The 22,990-nt window shown below is 50.0% G+C and overlaps 1 protein-coding gene across 4 annotated transcripts in view; it reads right to left on the minus strand.

Moving 5' to 3' along the window:
- The window catches only part of CPNE2 (copine 2), a 36,257-nt gene that overhangs the window by 8,476 nt on the left and 4,791 nt on the right, over positions 1–22,990 (minus strand). For all 4 annotated transcript variants that reach the window (XM_015873697.2, XM_015873694.2, XM_015873695.2 and 1 more), the window contains exons 2-12: positions 21,931–22,127; positions 16,218–16,397; positions 13,797–13,871; positions 11,540–11,611; positions 8,055–8,138; positions 6,701–6,790; positions 6,245–6,343; positions 4,429–4,515; positions 3,794–3,853; positions 1,838–1,971; positions 1,400–1,454 (exon numbers count right to left, since the gene is read on the minus strand). In XM_015873697.2, coding sequence (XP_015729183.1) covers positions 1,400–1,454; positions 1,838–1,971; positions 3,794–3,853; positions 4,429–4,515; positions 6,245–6,343; positions 6,701–6,790; positions 8,055–8,138; positions 11,540–11,611; positions 13,797–13,871; positions 16,218–16,397; positions 21,931–22,098 — 1,104 coding nt within the window. In that variant the 5' untranslated portion in view covers positions 22,099–22,127. The remainder of the gene's footprint in view (positions 1–1,399; positions 1,455–1,837; positions 1,972–3,793; positions 3,854–4,428; positions 4,516–6,244; positions 6,344–6,700; positions 6,791–8,054; positions 8,139–11,539; positions 11,612–13,796; positions 13,872–16,217; positions 16,398–21,930; positions 22,128–22,990) is intronic.

The raw sequence follows: 22,990 nt of genomic DNA on the forward strand, positions 1-22,990 counted from the left end.
CCTCGTTTTCAGCCTGGTCTGCCATGCACAACAGCCATTGATCAGCGGGACCGAGCTTCACCTGCTGCCAGGACACAGTGCACAGGTCACGCAGCTCCCCACCAGCCTGCCCCAACACCAGCCTTGGGTTTCAGCACTTGGGTTCTGAAGCCACTCAGCCCTGCACACTGTGCTCCTTCCAGTCCCGCTGTATTTTCCATTCCCATTTCTCTCCACAAACAATAAATCCCCTGGTGGCAGCTGGCAACCGTTATTCCTCGGAAGTTGCTCACTAAGATTTTCCCACAGAATCTGGGGAAGCGACAGACCTGAGACATTTGCTGGCCAAGGGGGATGAATCAGCTCCAGTGTGTGCAGGGAGGGATGGACTCCAGACAGTGGCAACCAGCAGCGACTCCCATGTGAATCGCAGGGATTCTGGCTGCTGCAGGGAGCAGTCTGTCTCGGCATGGTGGAACCATGAGAGTCCCTGGGCTCTGCACTGTGGTTGTGGTCAGCTGAGAGCTGTAAGGCCATGTAAAGGTGGAAGTTGGATGGGAAGCGTCACCTGCAGCTGGTGGTGGCTCCTGTGACTGTGACAAGCAGCGCTGGACCGGTCCTGTAGGGCCCCAGTTGTCCTACACCCCTGGGAAGAAGTGGGATGCAGGAGCAGCAGGCTGCAAGCTATCCCATGAACTCCTGGAGTGTGTTAAAGATAATTTCCTGGGCCAGACATCAGACAAACTGACCAGAGGAGATGCATTTCTGCATCTGTGCTTGCCAATACAGAGGAGTTCATTAACGAGATAAAGACTGGAAGCACCCTGGGGCTGTAGTGACCATCAAGGGCTAAACAAAGTTGTGTTGTGAAAATGCTGGAGGAAGGGAGTGAGCTCCTTGCACAGGTCCAGCAGTGGCTTCAGGTGCAGGGAGCAATTCCTCAGCCCCACTTCCTGAAGACTCCAGCCAGGAGCAGTGCTTGTGGTGAGAACACTGGCTCTAGCAGGCTTCCTGTGCTGCTGTGGGCCACTGATGCTCCAGCACAGCCTAGCAAGGACCATGGTGGCTTCAACCCCCTGTACACCCAATTCTCTGCCCTAATGTGCTGCCACAGCCTACAGGCACCGCCCATTCAGCATCATCTGGAGGCTGCCCAGCTCCCACCCTCCAGCCAGATCTCACTGCAACCTAATACACTCATCCACAGCCCCACAACTGCTCCTGCCTCCCACCAGCAAAATTAATCAGCAACACTGGCAACAGTACCAGGGAGCCTTAGGGCCAGCCTGGATGCCTGCACTCCATCCCCACCTCACATCACCCTACAAACCTGAGCATGCCCCATACCCCAGCTCTGCTCCTGCCCAGAAGCTCTCAGTACAGAAGTGTTTCAAGCACACAGATCACTGCTACACGTTACCTTCCAGTCTGGAGGGAGCTGGGCACCAAATCCCAAAGCAGGAAACATTTTGTCTCTGCAAGGGAAGAAAACATACAAGTGTATTTCCACTCACACAAGGGATGCTTGAATGCTCTTCAGCACATCAACCGTCTCCCCATCCCACCAGCTCCAGGAAAGCTGCTCCCTGTCTGCATGAGCACCATCACATTGCACAGTGGTAAAGGGGAAAGAGAAATTCTGTCCTTATGTGCTCTCCTTGTTGCAGTGCCCCTGTCTCAATATACACCACAATTTTCTTCCGAGGAGTTTTCCAAAGGCAAGGCATCATTTCCTTCAGCTCCACAGGTGGAAAAAGTCAAGCCACAGAAAAGGGTGACATGCATCCCAGCAGCTTGTTGGGAAGCCAGGGTAATGCCTATAAAAGCAATGGGAGAGGCAGAAAGGCACAGAACTTACGAGTCATAGTCCTGGATGATCTGCCCAACAGCCCAGATTGCCGACAGGTATTCATTTGTTCCCATGGGGTTGATGTAGTGCAAAGAGGACGGGTCCCGTGGGTTCCCATTGGAGGCAGTGAAGTCGATCCCAACCTGAGGGAAGCACAAACAGCCCTCTGTTAGCAGTCACCACTACATCTCATCCTCCCATTCTACACTGCAGATGGACCACGGTGAGGCCCAGGCACAGCCCTACCCCAAACCAAACCTTCAATTTTGGGAAGTTTAAAAAAATTACCCTCCCTAAAAAAACAAGGTTCAACAAAGTAATTCACTACAATATCACCCATTTTTTACCCATCAAGAATCACAGACATGGAATCCCAAAGAAGCAAGCTTCCACCACCACCAGGATTCATGCTAGAAGTCTGGCTGCCCACCTGCCAGGCACCAAGGAGCCCCATGGACACCAAACCAGGCAGGACTGCCTGGGCTTTTGTTGGGTTCAAGGTCTTTTCTGTCCCAAGAGACAGCCCTGAGATGAGCTTTCCCTACAGCTGCCCTATGGTGCTTCCCCTGGGTCCACTGCAGGCTGAGTTCCTGCTTTGTCAGCAAGGCACTCATGCTTCTCCCTCCTCCATGCTATTTAAAGACGTTTGTAGGAATGCAAATCCGAGATCTCGGATCCAGTTAAATGTGGTCAGATGCGGTGAGGCAATGAGCCACCAGATTTGAAATGACTGGGAGGGAAGAGTGAGGAAGAGACAAGCAGACGGCATGCCGGCAATCGCCTTGTTTGTAGAGCAAATAGGAAAAACCCAAAATAACTTTGGTGGCTAAATTGAGCTCAGAGGATTTGCAGGGGATTTTGCTCTGTATCTGTAATGAGAGAGGAAAAACTCTGCTCCTGGGCTGGGTCAAAGCCAGGGATGGGGATGACAAGACATCTCCTGCAGCATGGGGCAGCTGAGGATGGAAGGGTCCCAGGGGCCGCTGCCCTCCCTGGGCTCATCCTTGCAGGAGGGCAGCAGAGGATCGTGTGAGAATCCAGGTAAAACCTGGCCTCTTCAGCATGAATGCGACGGTCTTATGGCTCACTGCTCCAATGAAACAGGAGCAGCCAAGCCACACTTGGTCAGAGCACAACAAGGAAACTGAGGCACCATGCAAAACATGCCAAGAGCCACGTAGGAGAACAGAAACTGAACCAGGTGCCTTGGGAGGGGAAAATCCCAGCACTCCCCACTACCAGCAGACCTCAAAGCAACGAGTGAGGTCTCGGCATTCCAACCAATTCACACAAAAGCTCTGTCCTACCGATCAACTTGATGGTTTTCCCTTCCTATTCACTCCCCAGCACCAAGACCTTCACGCACAGCAGCAGAATGGCATATAAAGAGCTCTTGCACTTGTTCTGTTTCTATGGTAACTCTTCTTCCTCCTCTCCCCCCATGTTTTGAGACAAGACAACAAAATAAAAACTGAGACGACTGTGTGTGCCCAGAGCTTGCTGGGTGCCGCAGCAGAAAAGTTTTCAGAAATTAGAAAGCTAATGGGGGAGAAAAAACAACAGTTCTGTTTTGTGGTGGGCTCGCTCAGGGCTGTTACGTCCCCCTGTAATTCCTCCTGACAAACCACTGGTGTTCCAGCTCAAGTCAGGGTGGAAATGCAAATAAAAACGCAGGAACAAAATGCATCGTTAACAGCCCAGATCCTCTGAGCTGGGTTCAAAACACCCAGGCCTTGCTCAGCAATCTGGATGACAGTTAACACAGCGAGAGATTTGGGTTCAAAAGGACTCCATGGGACTCAGCAAAATGGAGCAGCTCCTCACACTGTGAAATTCCACCCTGCTAAGCCAGAAGGACTCAGCTCAGCTGGCCCAAGGGCAGCCTCCTGCAGCATCTCCCTTCAGCAACTTTGATCATGACATATTTATTACCACTACTGGACAAACAGCAGCCAAAGTCCTTACAGTGAACATCAGCTGGCAGCCTCCCAGGATGTAGTCCAGGAACGAGAAATCTCTGGTTATCTAAAACAAAATAGAAAATGAAGCATATCAGCAATCTTCGCTATTGCAGGAAAAGAAAACACCACTGAAGCCATTCAGGCCTATCACCACGGTGTTTTTGGACCTTCAGGGAGCTCTGTCCATGCACCAAAGCATGTGGGATGGATCACGGGAGGTGGGGGAGCCACTGTCCCTGGGGGGTTCAAGAACTGTGGAGAGGAGGCACTGAGGGATGTGGTCAGTGGGCATGGTGGGAGTGGAGTTGGACTTGGTTATCTTAGTGGTCTTTTCCAACCATAGTGATTCTTTGACCACCAGGGTTTTCCAGGGCAGCATTTTGGTATTCTCTAAGCTACGTGTGGCGTGGCCAACCACACTGATCCATGCAAATAGCACCAGCCCTGGCACAACAGAGAGCAAAGGGCTGCAATTCCTATTCCAGAGGGAGAAGAACCCAAATAAAAGGAAAACTGCCCCACTGTACATGTGCTTGGAAACCCAAGAGCACTGGAGACAGAAGGGATGAGAAGTGCAGTGCAGTATGAAGTCCCAAATCTACCAAAGAGTAGAATGAAACATCCCAACGTTGTACACACCTTGCAGGACTTGACGATGATGATCCCAGAGTTCTTGTAATTCTTTTTCTTCTTCTGCTTTTTGGGGTTAATGCACTCTAGTTCTAGCTGTAAGAGAGAAGCTGTTACTCAAAGCTAACTGCAAAACAGAGCTGCTGCTGTGTTCTCCCCTTTGCTGGAATAGCACGGACAAGCTCACTGATAGACAGGGCAGGCCACAGCTGTTCCTCTAAAGCTCTGGGGAAATAAATGCCTTTTCAATATTCAGAAAATAATGGCTGCAATATTGCTTTTTTGTTTGTTTGTTTTTTTAATCTAAAGCCTTTTGAAGAAAACTCTTGCCAAAGAATGAAGTCTAAATGTGGGCTCTGGACTCATCGTTCCTGCAGCCTCTGGATGCTGAACAACTCCCTCCAGCTCAGACCCCCAGATCAGGTGCATCTGGGATTGGTCTGAGATCAGCTGGGCACACCTGGGCTGAGTCAGCTCGGACAAACAGGTGCCCAAATCCTACACACAGCGCCCCTATTTTGCCTTCAAGCAGCTCTGACAGGACCACCATAGCCAGGGAGTGCAGAGGTATTGCTGAGCAGCTTCCAGCCAGCCAGCAAAAGCAGACGGAGCTGCTTGCAAACAGGCTTAAAACTGCAGCTGTGGCAGCATGTACAAAAAAAAATAAAGGCATATTTGGCTGAGTATTTCAGCCATCTCGTGTTCCAGCATAGGTCAAATACCAGCATGCCCAAGAAAAAAGCAAAAACAAAAATAAATATCCTCTAGGGCAAAAATCAAGCAACTGAATTATGCCGACAGGCCCACAGTGGGAGCAGCTCCAGCTGATAGGGAATGTGGCCAGGCCCTGGGGTTTCAACAGAGCAGGAAACCTTAGCCTGGAGAGTGTTTATGGGAGAAACCAACAGCATGAGGATTGCAAGCATTGCTTTCCCCCTCTGGATCTCAGAGGTGAGAATTCGTGGCTAATTCCTTGTGGTAAGCATAGGAAATTTTGTTGCTGGTTTACTGCTGGCCACCTGACCCCAAAACCATATTGGTGCCAGAGGTCCTCATCAACCAATGGGCTGGAGGCCATGAAAACAGTGAAGCCTTGAGGCAAGTGATGTGATGTTACTGCAGCAGAGGGGACTTAAGTTCTCATCTTCTTGTTCCCATCTGCAAACGTGCGGTGCCTGCTCTGCGGCAAGAGCATCTCTGCTCCTGTTTCTGTATTTACCCACATCAATGTGGCCAGATGAAAGGAAGAGACAGGTCACGAGGAGCTGCCTCGGGGAGAAGGGATGCTGGCGTGTGGTACCCAGCGCTGAGACTGCTTGCTTCAGAGCCAGACCCCCCAGCAGCTGGGGCGCAGATGTGCGGGCCACAGAGAGTGCCCGACCCTTCTGGGTGCAGTCCTCATCTCTGCCCAGATGCTGCTCCCCGAGGCAATGGGGCTTACATAAGCAGGGCAGCAGCCAAGCCACGCGAGGGGAGGAAGCAAAGGGATGTCCCCAACTGCACCCAAGTCATGTGCTCTGGCATGTCATGCACAGCAGCACGGGCATGCAGGGAACGCCCCCTCCATTGCCCCCCCAGACAACAAGGCATCTTCAAATGCTGCTTCAGACAAACTTCAGGTTTTCAGACAAGATTGCCTTCATACACTCTAACTCAGACATCTATTTCAGCTAGAGCAGTGACCTGAGTCTTTTTGGTGCAGATGGGAGGAAAAAGCAGCTCTTCCTCATCTCAGAGCTTCCCCAGCACAGGCTGAAGCCCCAAGGAGCAACGTGGCCACCAATGCCCTTGCCCCATTCTGCCCAGAAAACATGGCAGCACTTACTGGAAAGGCATCTTGGGCTTCACACATCCTGGCCACTGAGGTCTGAAACTCCCCAATGAAGTCGTGTCCCCCATCACTGTCGTAGTCGTAACACATGACCTAGAATCACAGAACATCCCAAGTTGGAAGGGACCCACAAGGATCACTGAGCCCAACCCCTGGCTCCACACAGCACCACCCAAACTCTGTGTCTGAGAGCAGTGGTGTCCCAAAACTCCCTGAGCTCTGGCAGCTCAAGGCAATTCCCGCTGCCCTGGGGAGCTTTTCTGTGCCTGCCGTTCTTTGGTGCAGAACCTTTCCCTAACCCTCACCTGACCCTTCCCTGACAGCTCCACGCTGTTCCCTCAGGCCCTGCCGCCGTCACTAGAGAGTGGAGATCCACTTCTCTGCAAGGAAGCTGTAGGCTGCCACAAGGCCTCCCCTCATCCCGAGAGGAAGCCAAGAGGCTGTCCTTACCTTAATCAGCTTCTCCACATCTCCATCACACAGTGACACTAAAGGCACAGTGAACGGCTTCCAGACGGGGTCCAGCGTGTACTTGATCACCTGTGGGGTGGGAACAGAAGGATGTGGTTACAAAAGGTGAAACAGGACACAGACATGAAGCAGGGGATGTTTCCTCCTATATAAATCTGTCCCCCACATCTATCGCTTGCTGCCCCACTACTTCCACCTAAACAGAGTGTTGGGACACCACAACCATCACAGAGAGCTGAGCAGCCCTCGATAAATCCAGATCTTGCCTTATCTGTGTAACAGCTGCTGCACGAGCTGGAGAAATGCAATTGATGCTTTTTGACATGTACCGAGAGAATGCAAGCTGTATGTGCTGCAGACCTTGGAGGTGCTTGCAGGGCACGTGAAGATGCTTTCACAAAGGTGCCATGCTCAGAGAGAGAGACTGATGTGAATCAGGCAAACACAGGGATCCCTGGAGCAGAGGACCCATTGCACAGGACCCTGGAGCTTTGCAGCCAGAGCTACAGGAGATGCGGGGAATGCATGGAGCAGAGCCAACCCTATGCCAGTCTGGTGTTTGTTTGCACTGCAGAAGGAACCCACAGCCTCAGCACACAAGGCACACAGGAAGTTTTGCCTCTCCTCTCTCCAAAGCCATTGGCTCCTTCTGCTGAGACCAGGAGCAGCCCAGCCAGACGAAGAGCACGTCTGTCCCCGTGGCTTCAGAACCGAGCTGACAAATAACCATGTGGGGCTCACAACGGGCTTTTATGTTACAGACTGACAGACTGAGAAAAACCCTGACACTGCGAGCACAGTTTAGCAGAGAATTTGTAAACACCTCCCCCAGGAGGCTGGGAGAGCAGGGAGCCCACGCAGGGAGGCACACGTGTGGAGTGGAGCCCATATGCTGCCAGCCGTCGGGTCCCACGGGTGGGCGGTGTGAGGATCCTGCTCCTTCACTGCACACAGCCAGCTGGGCTCAGCTCCTTCTATATAACAGGCTGGATGGAGAGCACTAACTCTTCCCTGCAGCCACATCTCTCCTGACACAACAAATGCCAGCCCCAGGCTAACACTGATTGCACTCATGCACCTGAAGCTACAGGAATGGAGAACTTACTTTCTTTGTATCTGATCTTAAAACACAAAGCTGCTTGTCTTGCACAAGGGCAGTACCTTAGGGAAGCTGCTGCAACACTTTCTCCCCTGCCTCACTGCTTAAATGAAAACCCAGCAAGACCCTCAACCACCTCCCAAGATCCCACCCCCCTTTATCAGGGATTTATGAGATAATGTAATTACATTTAAAAGGAGCTGAGCTAAGGATCATGGTGTTGCAGTAGCTCACCTCTGTTCTGTGGACCAGCATCCACTTCCCATCGTCACCGAGTTTATAGAACTCCAAGAAAGGGTCTGACTTTCCAAACAGGTCCTGGGGAAGAACAACAGCACACAGCTTATACAAGGTCTTGCAAGCTGCTCAAGCAGCCACTGGTACAAGACACTCCTTCCTCCTTCTTTTCCTGTATATCAGTGCATGAGTGGACCATGGGGAAGCTGATTCCCATGGTGTCTGTCTGAGTCCTGCAGGTCCTATCAGTGTCATGGCCTTCCTGCACCCAGGCACGTGCCTGTGGGACTTTGCTCGTGGATCCCACCCCCATGCGCACTCTCTGGACACCAATGCCACGACAAACAGCCCCAGCTGGGAGGCAGCTGTGTTTGGGTTAGAAAAACAACCAGAGCTTCAAAGCACAAACAGAATTATGAAGTGTAGGAGAGTCTGGGAAGAAGGGGGGGGAAAACCCTCCTACACACAGCAGGAAAGCATGAACAGAGCAAATCTTGAAGGAGCAAGCTGCATGGGTGTTGACAGAGATCACACAACACCCTCCGAGACACACAGACTTCAGCCAGCATGTGTTTGCTTTCCTTAGATATCCCCCAATAAAAGGACATTGCTGTATGGCAAACACAGCACACATCCCTGCTGGGCATGTGCACACGGTGACTGAGGTCTTGAGCAGCATGGGAGGGCTGATGAGAGAAACCCCAGCACCTGCAAGAGATAGTTGCTCCCATTCAGAAAAACTGTAATAAAAACCAACCCAACCCCAAACACTCCAAATAATTTCCTGTTTCCTGAGAACTCCAGGGGGAGGTGGCTGCCTGAATCCTCAAATGGTTGGAGGATCCTTCTGGTTTCCAGGGGACACAGTAGGGATGCTCAGGGTCCCGGTCCAGGAAGCAGTAGTTGGGATGGTGGCAGGCTCCAGCAGAAAACCCTTTAGTGCTTCCATCCAAACCCTGTTTGCAGGGCCATCTGGAGACATAAATCACTGCAAAGTATTTCGGCTTGGAGAAACTGGAACCTGCTCTAGTCAAAACTCAGTCACCTCTGATGACTGCTTTCGTTTTATTTTACATAATTTGCCACAAGTCAGTTGCCACAATGAAGAACAGTCCACTAAAGCTTGCAGGGAGACTCTCCGATGCTGTTTTTCTCCTGTGTTTTCTCCTAGAGGAGCAGGATAAGCCGTTCTTTCTGCAAGAGACTTGGCTGCAGTACTGTGCCTGCTTACACACAGCCTGGCCTCAGTGCTCCAAAGCTTTGCTGCTGAATTGGAGAACAAGCAGTGCACAGCCAGCCCCATGGACCCTGGCCCTGCCTACTGTGGCTTAACCAGCAACCTAAAGTGGTTTCATTGCCACTGGTCCCACAGGAAGTGACAGAGGTGTGGGCTCTAGAACCACACCAGCTCACCTATGCAAGCCTGACAGGAGGTGGAAACTTGAGCTGCTGGGACTGGGATCACTGGGGCTGAGCCTTCTCTTCTGCAAGATTCTTCCTTTTCTAATAACTCCACCAAGAGCTGACCTGACATAAGGTACAAAAGCCTCAGGCTGGTTCTGCTGCTGACATTCCCCCGCTGTGAAGCCTTGCTTTTTGAAGCCATGCAGTGAGCAGCGTGTAGACAACTCACTGGGGAGGAGAACCTGCCTTTGGTCTGAGAGAGGTCCCAGTGTTGGGTGGACACTGTGGAGAGGGTTGGTCTGCAGTATGGATGCCAGTACGAGACTCTCAGCTTGGATGCAGTGTATAATGGCTGGGTTGGAAGTGACTTTAAAGCCCATTCAGTTCCCACCCTGTCATGGACAGGGCTGCCACCCACTAGATCAGGCTGCCCAGGGCCCCATCCAACCTGCCTTGAATGTCTGCAGTTTCCTTTCACATGTGCAGAGACCACTTTCATTTGTTTTCTGCTCTGAATCGACACGACCATCCCCTGAGTGCCAGCAGGACTCTGAGCACTGATACGGTGTTCTGTCTTAGGGGAATCAGCAAGGAAACTCCACCAGCTCTTGGTAATTGCAGAAGCATAGCAAGGAACTTTATGCTGACATCTACTGATAAACCAGAAGGAAACCCAGACAGATTATTCACAATCCTCAGCCCAGCACAACTATGTCTACATCACAAACTGTCCGCCTATAACACTGCAGGCAGATGCTGGATTTCTGTATTTTGACTGTGAGTCTGAAGGATAGTAGACTTGTTGGAAGAATATCACCAGATTTCAGCTTTAAATAACCTAGGAGAAGGATCTGGTTGAAAATCAGGTTAGAAAGGAAACTCCTGACCCTGGAGCAAGTGATTACAACAATTAAGTTGTCAATATAACAACTGCATATATGTCTGAGGTACCAGCATCACAGTGAGGCTAGGTGAGGAACCAGATCCTTGGCTCTAGTCTTCACAACAGCCATGGCTACAAAGGGACCCTGAAGCATGAAGGAACCACATCTAGGATGAAATCTCATCCCTTGCCTTGCAAAGGGGCAGAGGCTTTTCCATAGGAAGAAAACTGCTGTATCAGAGATTTCTTCACTGACATGCATGGGGCTGACTCAGCCACATCTCAGAAGTCACCAGCTCAAAGATGTTTTCCAGATCATCCAGGAAATGAAATTACTTGGCAACTCCCCAGTAGGAGCATCCAGCTCCTTGCACTGTGGAGTAGTAGACAGGATAAGTGGAAAAGCAAAGTAAACAGTCATTCCCAACTGCTGGGAAAAGCACTTGGATAAACCATCTGGCCTGGACAACGGGACTGAACAAAGCAAGTTTGCCTGGCTGCACGCTTTACTGTGACTTGAAAACCAAGGGCCATCCTACCAACAATGCAAGCTCTGGAGACACTAGGAAGGGAAAGAAAAAAAACAGAACACATCGATTGCTTAGCAACAGAACTGGTTTAAGAGGAATCGTTCTGGTTGCCTGGTAAATAAGGTCAGATTGCTTTGTTCAGAAAGGCTTATGGTTATACTGCATGTCATACCCAAAGCAAAAACTGGCATTATCTATATCCACGAGGTTGGTGCTTCTTCGTCTGGAAAGATGGGCCCTCCTGTTTGATATATAAACAAACTCTCATTCAGTTTCAATGAGGGCTAGAGGCAACAAGCCAAGAACACTCAGCACTTCTGAAATACTGAATTGAGGGGTATCAAAACTGTCAGCCCAGTCAGGAGACATTTCCAAACAGCAGCCACTGAAGTAATAAATCTGGCTCAGAACATTGTTTTTAAGACATGATAGTACACAAGTCCTGCATTATGAAGAATTCCACATTCTGACAGCAGGGAAGCTGAGACACGGGCTTAACCAGCAGGGAGTGACACAGCCAGGACCTGACTCCAGACCTCCAAGCTTTCTACATAGAGACAGCTTTATGACACTACTGTACTCACAAGCAGAGATCTCCTTAGATTCCCTAGCCTACAAGAGACAGAAGTTTAACATTTACATCCTCCTGACACATCACAACTCACCTTTTTATCCAGTTTCCTGCCAGCCATACTCAGAGTAATCACCCTGTTGTCCGACAGCTCTTGAGCAGCTATCTGAAAGACAAGGGGAAGCTGTGTTCATATTTCATACGAAAAGTCAGTGAACACTGAACTAAGGAGGGCAATCCTGCAACATGAGGATGCACACCTTGGAGCTGTGCAACTCCTACAGAAGTAATTCTCAAGTTTCTCAAGACCTAACATACACAATATCCCACTACTGGAGAGTTAAAATGATTTTGCCCAGGGTCACACAGCTGCCAGCAAAACAACCACCAGAGCCAGACTCATGCAGCCAGTTCTGTGCATCACTGCTGCCCAGAGTGGGGCCATGTTCATCCACCATCACCCATCAAGATGGCCCAAGGACAAAGACCACTGCAGCTCCTGATGGCTGTAGCAGGCACAAACGCAGCCCACATTACTTCAGTTTCAAAGATTTTTCTCACACACCCTCCAAAATGGCTTTGACTGCCAAAGACCAGTGGGCTGGTTTTGTCTGGAACACCGTCTAATGAATCTCCTGGTATTTTAAGAAAGCAAATGTTTATTACAACCCCCCCCCCAGCTTTTATTCATTTCTGTTAGCAGTTGCTTTCTGAATCACTTGCATTTCTTCTCCAGGCTGTGTCCTACCCAAGCATCTGCTCCCCACCTCCCGTCTCCTGTTCTTCCCTTTCCCACAGCATCACTCCTCCACACAGCCACAGGTGGACATGCACGATGGTCAAAGTGGTATAAGGAACAGGTGCTGCAGGGAGACAAATTACCTTTGCAGACCACAGCAGACCCAACCTGGAGTCCCTGCAATTTTGGGCTCTTCAGAGGCCAAGGTAGAGCTGGGCTGCACATACAAACCATGGTGACATCTCCCTATGGAAACTAACAACCCCAGTGCTTTGTAAAGACCTCAAGATTCATTCCTACAGTGATGAGCTTTGGGATTTTCCACACCTTTCAAACCTCAGGACTCTCACTCAGTCCCAGTACTCCAGCCGAGGCATTTCTGTTGCACTCAGCCCAATGACATTTGTGTGTTGCAGTTAAGAAAATGGACCTAGATAAAGCTGAAGGGACCATGGGTGAGGAAAGCAGAGCGTGGGTGAGGATAGCAGGGTTTGGCTCCCAACCCTACATTCTGTGAGCACAAAGAAGATTGTCTCAGTTGGTGCTGGCAGCATTAACCCCAGCGCACAGCAATGTGTCAGGCTTGGAGGACCCAACGCTGCCAGCACACAAAGCAAAGAAGCAGACATCCCAGCCCCCTTAGTTCTAATGATGCATTAGTGACAGATCAGAAGCTTCCTCCTCTAAAGCTGGAAACCTTTGAACTTGACTGGAAACTTTTCAACTGCTCCAGTTCTTCCTGCTCCAGTAGCAGGTATGGGGCAGCAAGAGCCCACTCCTGGGGAAGGCACACGGCATCAGGTGCCCACTGCAGGCTTCAATGCAGCTTCCCCTTCTGCCTTTAAAGATTAACTGCAGCAATTAAGAGAGAAAAGCTAACAGCATCTTCCCAGTCTCTAGAGCAAACAGCCATGGGAGATGGCCTTGCAGCAGGCAGATCTTGGTCTTTTAAAATGGTTTTAGACCCATCTGGTGCTTTTAGACCTGCCTGCAGTTTAACTCCACGTTGGCCTTTTCTTCTATACCTTCGCTTCTCTAACACAAACAAACTGGAATAGAGAAGTGAACGAAAAGGACAGGAGATGCGGCATGGGGGGAAAACGAGCCTAAATTTAGTCTCTTCTTTAAAATAATTAAATAAATAGAAATCACTAAATAGATCCACAGCAGGAAAGCCACTGCCCGAAGGGGTCTGCAGCAGGAGCAGAGGCTGTTGCTATGAGACCTGTTGCTACGGCAGAACTCTCATCCTCTTCCTACAAACAAAACCACTGACTGTCAGCAAAGGAATCGGCCCTTTTACCTTTGGCTGCTCCAGGGAGGTCTGAACAAGCGTCACGTACGAGATAACAACCAGCAGCTCATATTTACTGCGTTCTTCTCTAGATTTAGCATTTCTTATTTTAGCGCTCAGAGACAAAAGCACAGGCTGAAGTCACCAGACAGGGACTGGGCAATATAATGTCCTCCAAAGAGACCAAAGGTGGGAAGGAAAATGGGAGGCGAGGGAAAAAAAGGGACAACAACCCCAGCCCTGCTGGTGTTCTGCATCACCTGCAGTTTATTATCTGCATTCACACACTCCATGGGTAAGGTAAATGAGTTACTGTACCGTTATCATCCCTTTCCCAGCTGGCTTGCCATTCCCCAGAAGGAGAGTTCTCGTTATTTTCTTGCTGGAGACAATCTAGGAGAAAAAAAAAGACCACAAAAAATAAAGTCATGTGATCAAATGCAGACTCATAAGCAACTGATCATTGCTCATGTTAGTCAATTCACATTCAGTATACACGGTGGTAAAAGAAAGATCCCACATTCAGAGATGGCCACGATGCTGTCAGTGCCACCACTGCTGCCCAAGAGCCCTGTGAGCTTTCCCCACAGATTGCAGAGCCCCACGCAATGACTTGCTGGAACCAGCTGTGCTCTTCTTCCATTCCCACCAGCAAGCCCTTCCAAATCTATGGGTTACAGCTTAAAAGCACAGCCCCATCCATCCTTCTGTCTCCACCCTTGGTCCTATGTCACACAGCCAGAAAATAATAATTAGAAGAAAACCATAATGAAATGGTTTAGCTTCTAGCTGTTGCTATCTAACTACACCTGAATTCCTCCTACTGCTCTCCAGAAATGCTTTTCTCTCTCTTTTTGCAGTTTTGATGCAAAACCCCACTGAGACTCCCACAGCAGTGCTGAGATCTTCAATCCAGCCATGCCCTGCAGCATTGGCTCCAAAACACCCCAGAATCACCAAGTAACAGGGCTAGGTGTCTGTGCCTTGCTGTGGCATGAGACTTCTTCACAACCTGACAAGCAGCAACCATGGACACCCCACAGCCTGCAATTTGATCCCTTGTGAGGTTTCACTTGGCCACAGGGGTCATTACAAGCTTCCGAGTGACCCAACCATCCTTTTAAATCTCACCACACACCTAATTAGCTGCAATAAAACAATCCAGCTAACCTGACAAGGCTCTGATGGCAACACAGAACTGGAAAGTCAGGTGCTGGGCGTGCAGTTCGTCAAAGGCAAGTTGCTGCTGCCCCAGCCTGCTCTCCTCCCCTTCCAACAGCTCATTGTGCCTCAAAACAACCAGACAGGCTTATGGAAACATCTCACCAGACTAAAAGCAGACCTCAAAAACTCACAGCAATATGGCTGAGTCCACAAGTCCTCCCCATCCCACCCCTCTCCTCCACAGGCCCAGTAACAGCTGGGCTCCTCCAGGACCTTACACAGAATCATTTGGATCAGAAAAGACCTCTCAGACCCCCCAGGGTCCAACCCCAACCCAGACAGAGGATGCTTCTCTCCAGTATGAGGCTGCAGAGCTCAACACTTCTGCAGAGCCACAATGAGGCTTCGGCTCTGTTTCCTCATGTCCACAAACTCTCTTTTCACAGTGTTCATCAAGACTGTGCCCTTCATAATGAGCACTGCTGAACTGTGCCAGAGGTGGCTGCAGCCAACAACAGAACAAATACTGAATGGCTTGGCCTAAACTACTGAACAACAGCCTGGGCTGTTTCCTGGGCTGTCTCCTAACTTCTACATGATCAGAATTAGGTCATTACAGAACTCTTCTGAAAACACAGACATTAAACCTCGAAGTCTGTAAATGTCAGCGCTCTTTTGACAAGTTCTCAACTTGGCAACAGTGAAATTACTCAGCTCCCTCTGGCATATTCAGTACCAGATAGTACGTAATGAAGTGACCACATTCACCAGCCTCCTTGGACACCTTGGGCCAGCTGTCCATACCAACCCACCTACTACAGTGCCTGCTTTTCCCAGCCCCTTCGCTCATGCCAGGTACCACAGCAGTCCTGGGCAGCTGGAGGCAGAAAAAGAATGGAAAAATCTCCCTCATTTCTTGCCTCTGAGTCAGAGCATGCTCAGAAGACAAAGAAGTTTGGAGAACTTCGCTGCCAAATTCTAACAGGGTCTGGGCTCATGAATGCAAAGACCTTCCAAAGGCTTATAAATCACATCTGTCTCAAAAGCTTTTCCATAGGAAGAGCAGAAGACACATTCCTGCACCAACACGCTACAGTAGGAGGCATGATTTACTGCCCAACAGTGAGGTTATTGTGCATGTGTTTTTCAAACGCTGGATCCTCAAACAGAAGGTACCATCCTTACCACAAAAGTTTTGCAACAAAAAAATAATCAAGAAGCAGATCTGCAATATATCCTAATTGTAAACACCCGCAAGCTTCTCAAGTCCAAATCCAAACTGGTCATCATGGCTGTTACTATAACCCTTACTGACAAACAAATTTGGTCTTCCTACAAGCAACAGAAGCCCACCCTACAACCAGTTCAGACTTCAGCAAGTGACCAACAGCCCTAATATGAAACACTTGAACCCAAAAAGATCAAGTGTGACAAGCACACCAGGAATGGCCCAGCAAAATGTACAGCAGCTAAGAGAAGTAGCTCTGCCCCCTTCAATTTCCCTGTGGCTGATGTGATTGGGGGTCCCTTAGCTGGAGAACAGCAAGCTGCAGGGATCTCTTATCAGAGACTCACCGTGCCCAGCGTGCAGGAGAATTCACCAAGGAAGTCATGCTCATATAGCTGTGTGCTCGACTTGTCCTGGTCAAACAGGGCAAACTTGAGCTTCTGCACTTCTTCAAAGTGGTAGTCAACAACAAACTTCTTGGAGAAGGCTGGGTTGAGGTTGTTCACAGCTGTTTCTGTCCTGTCGAGCTGCAAAGACAAAAAGAATGGGCAATCAGACATCTGTACTTTGCACCCATTCACTGCAATGTCTCTTCTCTGACTGCAGCTGGAGCCCTGACATCTAGAAGCCCTGTGGTGGCCAACAGAGCATGAGAGCAACAGGTACACAGCAGACACAACCCTAAATGCGTGCAAGGCGGGATGCATCTAAGAGAGAGCTGTGTCCCTGTGCCTGGCCTTGGGGTGGTCTCAAACCTTACTGAAGCCACAACCTCTGTGTAAGCTTCTGACATTTGCTTTCCAGGACACAGAATGTCCATCGAGCTGATGTTCTCACACCTTCCACCTGCTGCTCTGGTCCTCTGCCAATCAGACTCACAGCTGTAATGCTTTCAAATGCTTTCAAAGTTGGTAAAGCTATTTCTTCCAGGCCACACAGCTAACAGTAAAAACAAGTGAAGAATCAAATAGTGTCACAACTCCAGCGTTTCCTTCTAGACCTCATAACAAAACATTCACGTGGTTTCTTCCTTCTTGGCCTCTGATGGAAAAAACACTTAAATCACCAAATCACCACAGTCCATTTTTCATGGGTTTCACCAAGCACTAGCAGAAGCAAGAGGCTGGAAGGATGCACAAAGCAGGACTTCAGGGGACTCTGATATCCCAAATAGCTCTGGAATTCCCTCAGCCACATAGAGCATCTTTATAACTTCCTTGGTACAAACAGAATGGGGGATTACGTTGAGCCCAGCACAGGAGAGATGCGAGGTGGGTCCAAATGGGAATCTCCCAGGTCTGAAGTGGGTCTTCCAGCAGCCTAGAGCTTGGCCAGCTGGAGACACAACTCATCCCAGCTGTGGCTGTCGCCTAAAAACAATGCACTGAGCACACCCAGCTTTGCTGCAGCCTCATTTTGTTGATCAGATGGCCTCAAAATGCACAGACTTGAGGCTCCAAAGTGCAAAGACAGCGCAAAAAACCCTTACCCTTCTATTGCTGCTGCAATACAACCTGGAGTTTGGGTACTCCCACGTGAAGGAAAGAGAGATCCCCTCAGCTCATGTTTTATTGGAGAGCTGGAGCTGGCAGGTTCCCTTACTGCTACGTGCTGCTCTTCTCTGATATTTCAACAGTGGCAGAGGTTGCAGCAGCAGCCCTGGCTTGGACACACTGCAAGCCTAAGATATGTAATTAACCATCAGACGCATGGGCTTCATGTCTACACGCACCTGCTGCCATGGGAAACACTTGGCACTGCTCTCCAAAGGGACTTTCCAGAGGGAGATAACCAGAATGCAGCACCCTGCAGAGTGCAACAGGTGAAGGCTGATGGATGGTCACAATGCACTCCTCCAAAGCCTCCAAAACCCTCCTGCACCAGTATGCTGGTGGCCACAACCATCCCATGATCAGACTGCTGGCTCCCTAAGCCACGGGAGCAGCAAAGGGCCACCAGCCTGCCCTGAAATGAACAAGGGGAGCCAGCACTCAGATCATTGCAAGACACAACCCAGATCCCATGGCAGCTTGTGTGCAGCAAGCAGCTCCTGTGCTGACACCATGGACTGCAGGACAGATGGATGCCTGCCAGAGCAGCAGAGCCAGAAATAAACACATCACAGCAGGAAAGGGAAAAAAATAAAGCAAGCACACAGTCTCATAGTCCCAGTGAAACTCATTCAGCACACAAGAGATAACCTGGAGGGACTAAATGAAAACGTGGTACGTTTGTTATATACACACCATTGTAGTAGTTTTAAAGTCAGTCACTTAGTCTGTTTTAATTGCCAGGGGAAGACTGAAGTAAATGCTGTACTCTTAAAATAGCCACCTACCACACCCTCTGGGGAGATGGGAATCAACTAAACCAACACGAGTGGGCTGTGCACCAACTGGGGCAACACAGCTTCACACAGATCCTTCCCTCTCAGCCACCACCCATATGCCTGCTCAGAGAGATGCTCCTGGCAGACCAGGAGCAGCAGCCATCAATGAGCTCTACCTTATCTGAACAGCACAACACAACACAAATCCCTTTTCAAGCCTAGCTAATGAGACTGTGCAGGCAACAGGAATGGATCTGAGCTCCTTTCATGGTACCCTGAGCTAATGGGAAGCCTGAGAACAAGTCAAAACAGGACAAAAAGCGAACTCACATCAGGCAGGCACCTGCCCTTTAGGGTAACAGCCATCTGACAACAGCAGGCTGCCTATGCTTCCATCTGCCCCGCTGTTATCCAGAATGTCTCTGCAGCAAGGCTAGAGACAAGCCTGGGATGCTATAGGGCAAATGCAGCACCACAAGTGGGGCCTCACAAAGGCAGAGCAGGAGAGGAGAATCCCCTCCCTTGACCTGCTGCTCATGCTTCTTCTGATGAAGCCCAGGATATGGTTAACTTTCTGGGCTGCAAGCACACACACTGATGGCTTATATCCTGATCTTCACCCACCAGCATCCCCAGGGCATTCCCTGCAGGGCTATTCTCCACCTTTCCAGCTCTCAGTCTGCACTGATACTGGGGATGGCCCTAACCCAGGTGCAGGACCTTGCACTTGGCCTTGTCAATGTGTCCTAAGTTCACCTCCACAGAGTGAGGGGGGTCTTTAACACCCTGATGGCCAAGCGTTCCATCACCTGCACATTGCCAGGGTGAAGCACAACTAAATCACAGGCCTCTGCTGCTTGCTGCACATGTATTTCAATCCTCATCTTGGTGCAGCTCTTTACCTTCCACCTTGCTGGTGACCATTCTGTATGAGGACTTGTCACAGCAAGAAATAAACACGCCACTGGCTCCTGCCTCCCCTGAGCACTCAACACAACCATGTGCCCTGCAAAATGCAAAGCTGGTTCTGCATCCCAACAGCAGCAAAGCACGAAGGTTTTGGAAAAGAAGCAACCAGGGTAACTAAAGACCTGTCTTCAGACAAGCATCCTGGGAGATGCTTTTCCAAGGGGCAGGGAACATGGCATGGACACTATATGGAAGCACAAACATCCTAGGAGCCCCACGTTGAGAGCTGGTGGCTTCCATACCCCTCTGAGACCAGCAGTGTGGGAGATGAGGACTGCCCAGGCTCAGGAGGGGTGACTCAGAGCAGCACAAAAGTGAGGGCACAGCTGAGTCACAGGCCAGGTTCGTCCTGGCTCCTACAGCATGATGTCATATCAGGCAGAACACTGACATATTACCCTTCTTTATGTCACTTCTAGGCCTGTGCTTTTTGTCTCTCGCTCTACCACCCCGTCCAAGGCTGATTCATGACCATTTTTGTTATTGGGGCTTTTTAAAATTCCTCTTAAGCTCAGTGAGACAAACTAATTGTATTTGGGAACAAATATGACAGCTGGAAGAAGCAGCCCACTACCCAGGCACAGAGGCTGACACCACTGTGCTACCACAGCACAGGGATGCAGGAAGGCTTGGGTGCTGGCTACACCCACAGCATGCTCCACATGTCTGCAGCCTGGGTCATGCACTGACCTCTGCTGAAAGCACAGCAGCAGAGCATGAAACAACCTGCTGCTGGAGAGCCTATTTTGCCAATTAGACAGCTAAAAATAGCAGAAGGGGGGAAAAAAAGCAGAACTTGCATTGTGAGAGAAAAAGCTTTGGAATCAAAACTACTGGACTGAGACATTACTGACTGCAAAAGAGGAATTCCTGAGAAGCACAACCAGGTCAAAGAGATGACACCTATCAAGACTGGAAAGCTCATCAGTTTCATCCAGGCTGCTGCTGTGCAGTTAATTGCAGAATGTGGTGAAAGTGAAGTCTGCCCCTATACCCTGCCCGTGACATGAAGATCAGCTGCAGGAAGCCTGAGCTGATGCCCATTGATTCACCATTTCCTGGCCAAGTGCTCAGGCTGCCCCATAAATCCAAGTGTCAGAAAAGAGACCACCCAATTTCCTGGGACCTGGGGTGATTTAATGTCCCTCAGCTGGTCTTTTGAGCTGAGCTGACCAGCACTGAGTCCATCTATCACATCCCAAGGCACTACCTGTCTGCTCCCTCCTGGACAAACCAAAGAGCCCTTACACTGCTTAACTCCAATTGCTCTTCTAAGATGAAATCCACATGTTTTTTCGCAAGCATTTTAGCTCAGAAACTTTCCTTCTGCAGCCAAAAGGTATTTTCTAGGCACGGAGCAAAATGTTCTCACACAGACAAGTTTGAATTCAAGACATTCATTCATTCCCAGACAACACTCTGCCCTACAAGGATTGCTGCAGAAGGGAATGACAACTACAGTTTCTGCGTGTGATGTGCTGAACAGTCAATAAAGCACCACAAAAACCACCCTTGGGAGCTCCTGCTCTGCTTCACCTCATTCCAAAACCAGTCTAAAAGTAGAGGATGCAGGCACTCCTATCAAGCAGCCCGTCTGCTGTGCTCCACACGACTGAGTTCCCAGACCTTCACTCAGTACAGTCCTATTCCTTAGAAAGTAGCTTCTCAAGTGAAACCCAAGGAACAGCTCTATAAGAGACACAGAATCCAAGGAACAGCTTCTCTCTGCTCACCCCAAAACACATCTTGTTCCAAGCAGGACGTCACGATGGTTAATTGTTCCATGAAGCTTCATATGGAAGTGATGAAGTGCCTTTCAAAGAATCATAAAGGTTGGGATGATGGGCTCACTCCCACCTCACCACAAGCTCCCTTTCAGGGGTGCAGAGCAATGAGGTCTCCCCTGAGCTCCTCTTCTTCCAAAACATCACAGTTCCCTTATAAGACAGTTCTCCAGCCCTGAGGCTGCCAAGAAGCTCCTGCTGCAGTGAAGAAAAGCCCAAACCCAACACCTTGCTCTGCTGTACCTTCGAGGGGCTGCCATGATGCTGCAGGGAGAAGCACGACTTGGTCAAGAGACAGCGTGGCAACAAGAAGACCTGCAGAACTTCAGGGGGCTTGAGAGCTTCCACAGGTCCCAGTGTAAGCTCATTTGGGAATGTACAGCTCTCTGTTAAAAGCACCTTATGAAAGCCCTTATCACAGGACTCCTGTGCCAGAGTCTGGCTGGGAACTGAGCACAGAGGGAGGGAAAAGATAAAGACACTGGAAGAAACGTTAATCTCGCTTGATCCAACCGTGAGTAACGCAGAGGCTCTTCTCTGGTTAGGAATTAGGGTCTGTCCTCTCTTCTTAACTACCTTGAGGACTTGTTAACAAAGCAAGGCACAGAATTACTCCTTTTTAAGGAATTCTGATCACACAACACTTCTTGCACACATCCATGGGAAAGGATGGTTTATGTGACACCTCCTGCCTTGACTTGGTTGGCTCCTGGGCTCCCACGCCCACGCAGAGCCCAGCCCTGCCAGGATGTGCCAAGGCAGTGGGCTCCTCTGTCCACAGCCTGTCTGCACTGGTGAAATGCCCAGACAGGAAGCCAGGTGATTTCCAAGTGCTCTGAAAAATGAAGGAATCGACTCAAGCTTCCTTCACAGGGTGTAGAAGCCACATTCAATACCGTGATCAAAACACAAGCGTCATTAAGGACATTCACAGAGACAAACCATAGGAGGCAGAAATCATGCAGCTTCAAGACTTACCTCCACCCATTTTCCATTGACTTCCATGAACAGGACACAGAAGGGGTCAGACTTGGAAGTGACATCCCTGTCCAGCAGGTTTTGGCCACAGATGGACAGCTCAACTTTGCAGACGCAGTACTGGGAGCCAATGGGCCCCACTGGCGGTGGGGTCCCGGTGTACGCCATGGACTCCAGCAGCAGCAGCTCCAGGCAGTCTGCGGGACAGAGAAAGAGGAGAAAAACCTCAGGGCAAGCAGAAAGGTAGCAGCAGCAAATGACACACAGCCAAAGGCTCACATAGCAGCCACATGGGGTTACCAAGGAGGAGCCCAGCACTGCAACTATAGCATGCGCTGGCTTTGCTCCACAAACAGCAGGTCTGAAAGGAAAGGTGATGTCCACTGTATGTCCCCTAAGAGAGCAGGAAGAAACAAGAGCTGGCAAAGAGCAGCAGGTCCAGTTATCACAGCCATCACTTCTGCCTATGGACAAGCTTGTTCACAGGACATCTCACTGTTGCTGATCTCCCTCCTCACCTCACCGCCTTGCCTTGTTCCTCCTGCAGCACAGCGAGGCAAGGCAAAAGGCAAAGGATCCTGAATGAAGAATGGAGCAGAGGGAATATGGGAAGAGAAGGGAAGCGGTGAACCAGCCAATATTAGGGTGAGAGGAGACTGAGCAGGTCTAACAAGCATGAGCTGGAGCAAGTTCACTGCACTGCAGCAGGGAAAGAGTCCCCTCCTGTATGCCCCACCTCTGTGTCATCCAGGCAGTGAGCAGCCCCAGGTACATCCCCACGCCTTCGGTACACAAACCCTGTGGCTGTGGGCTGGTGAGAAGGGCCTCCCAGCTGAGCAGTGAGCTGGATTCACAGGCAAAGGGATCCCTGAGAGCAGAGCAAGGCCAGTGTGACAGCCGCTGTATGACCGGGTGCAAGGGGTGAATTACAGGGCCTGATAAGATCTCATCTATTCTAAGAGCTTACCAGAAGCCTGCAATCAAAGCTGTGTTACAGAGATAAATGTGAGCTTTATACCATTATTATGCGACAACCCCATCCACCTCCCACAAGGCAGTT

Source organism: Coturnix japonica, chromosome 11, assembly GCF_001577835.2.
Source record: "Coturnix japonica isolate 7356 chromosome 11, Coturnix japonica 2.1, whole genome shotgun sequence".
NCBI classification, from domain to species: domain Eukaryota; kingdom Metazoa; phylum Chordata; class Aves; order Galliformes; family Phasianidae; genus Coturnix; species Coturnix japonica.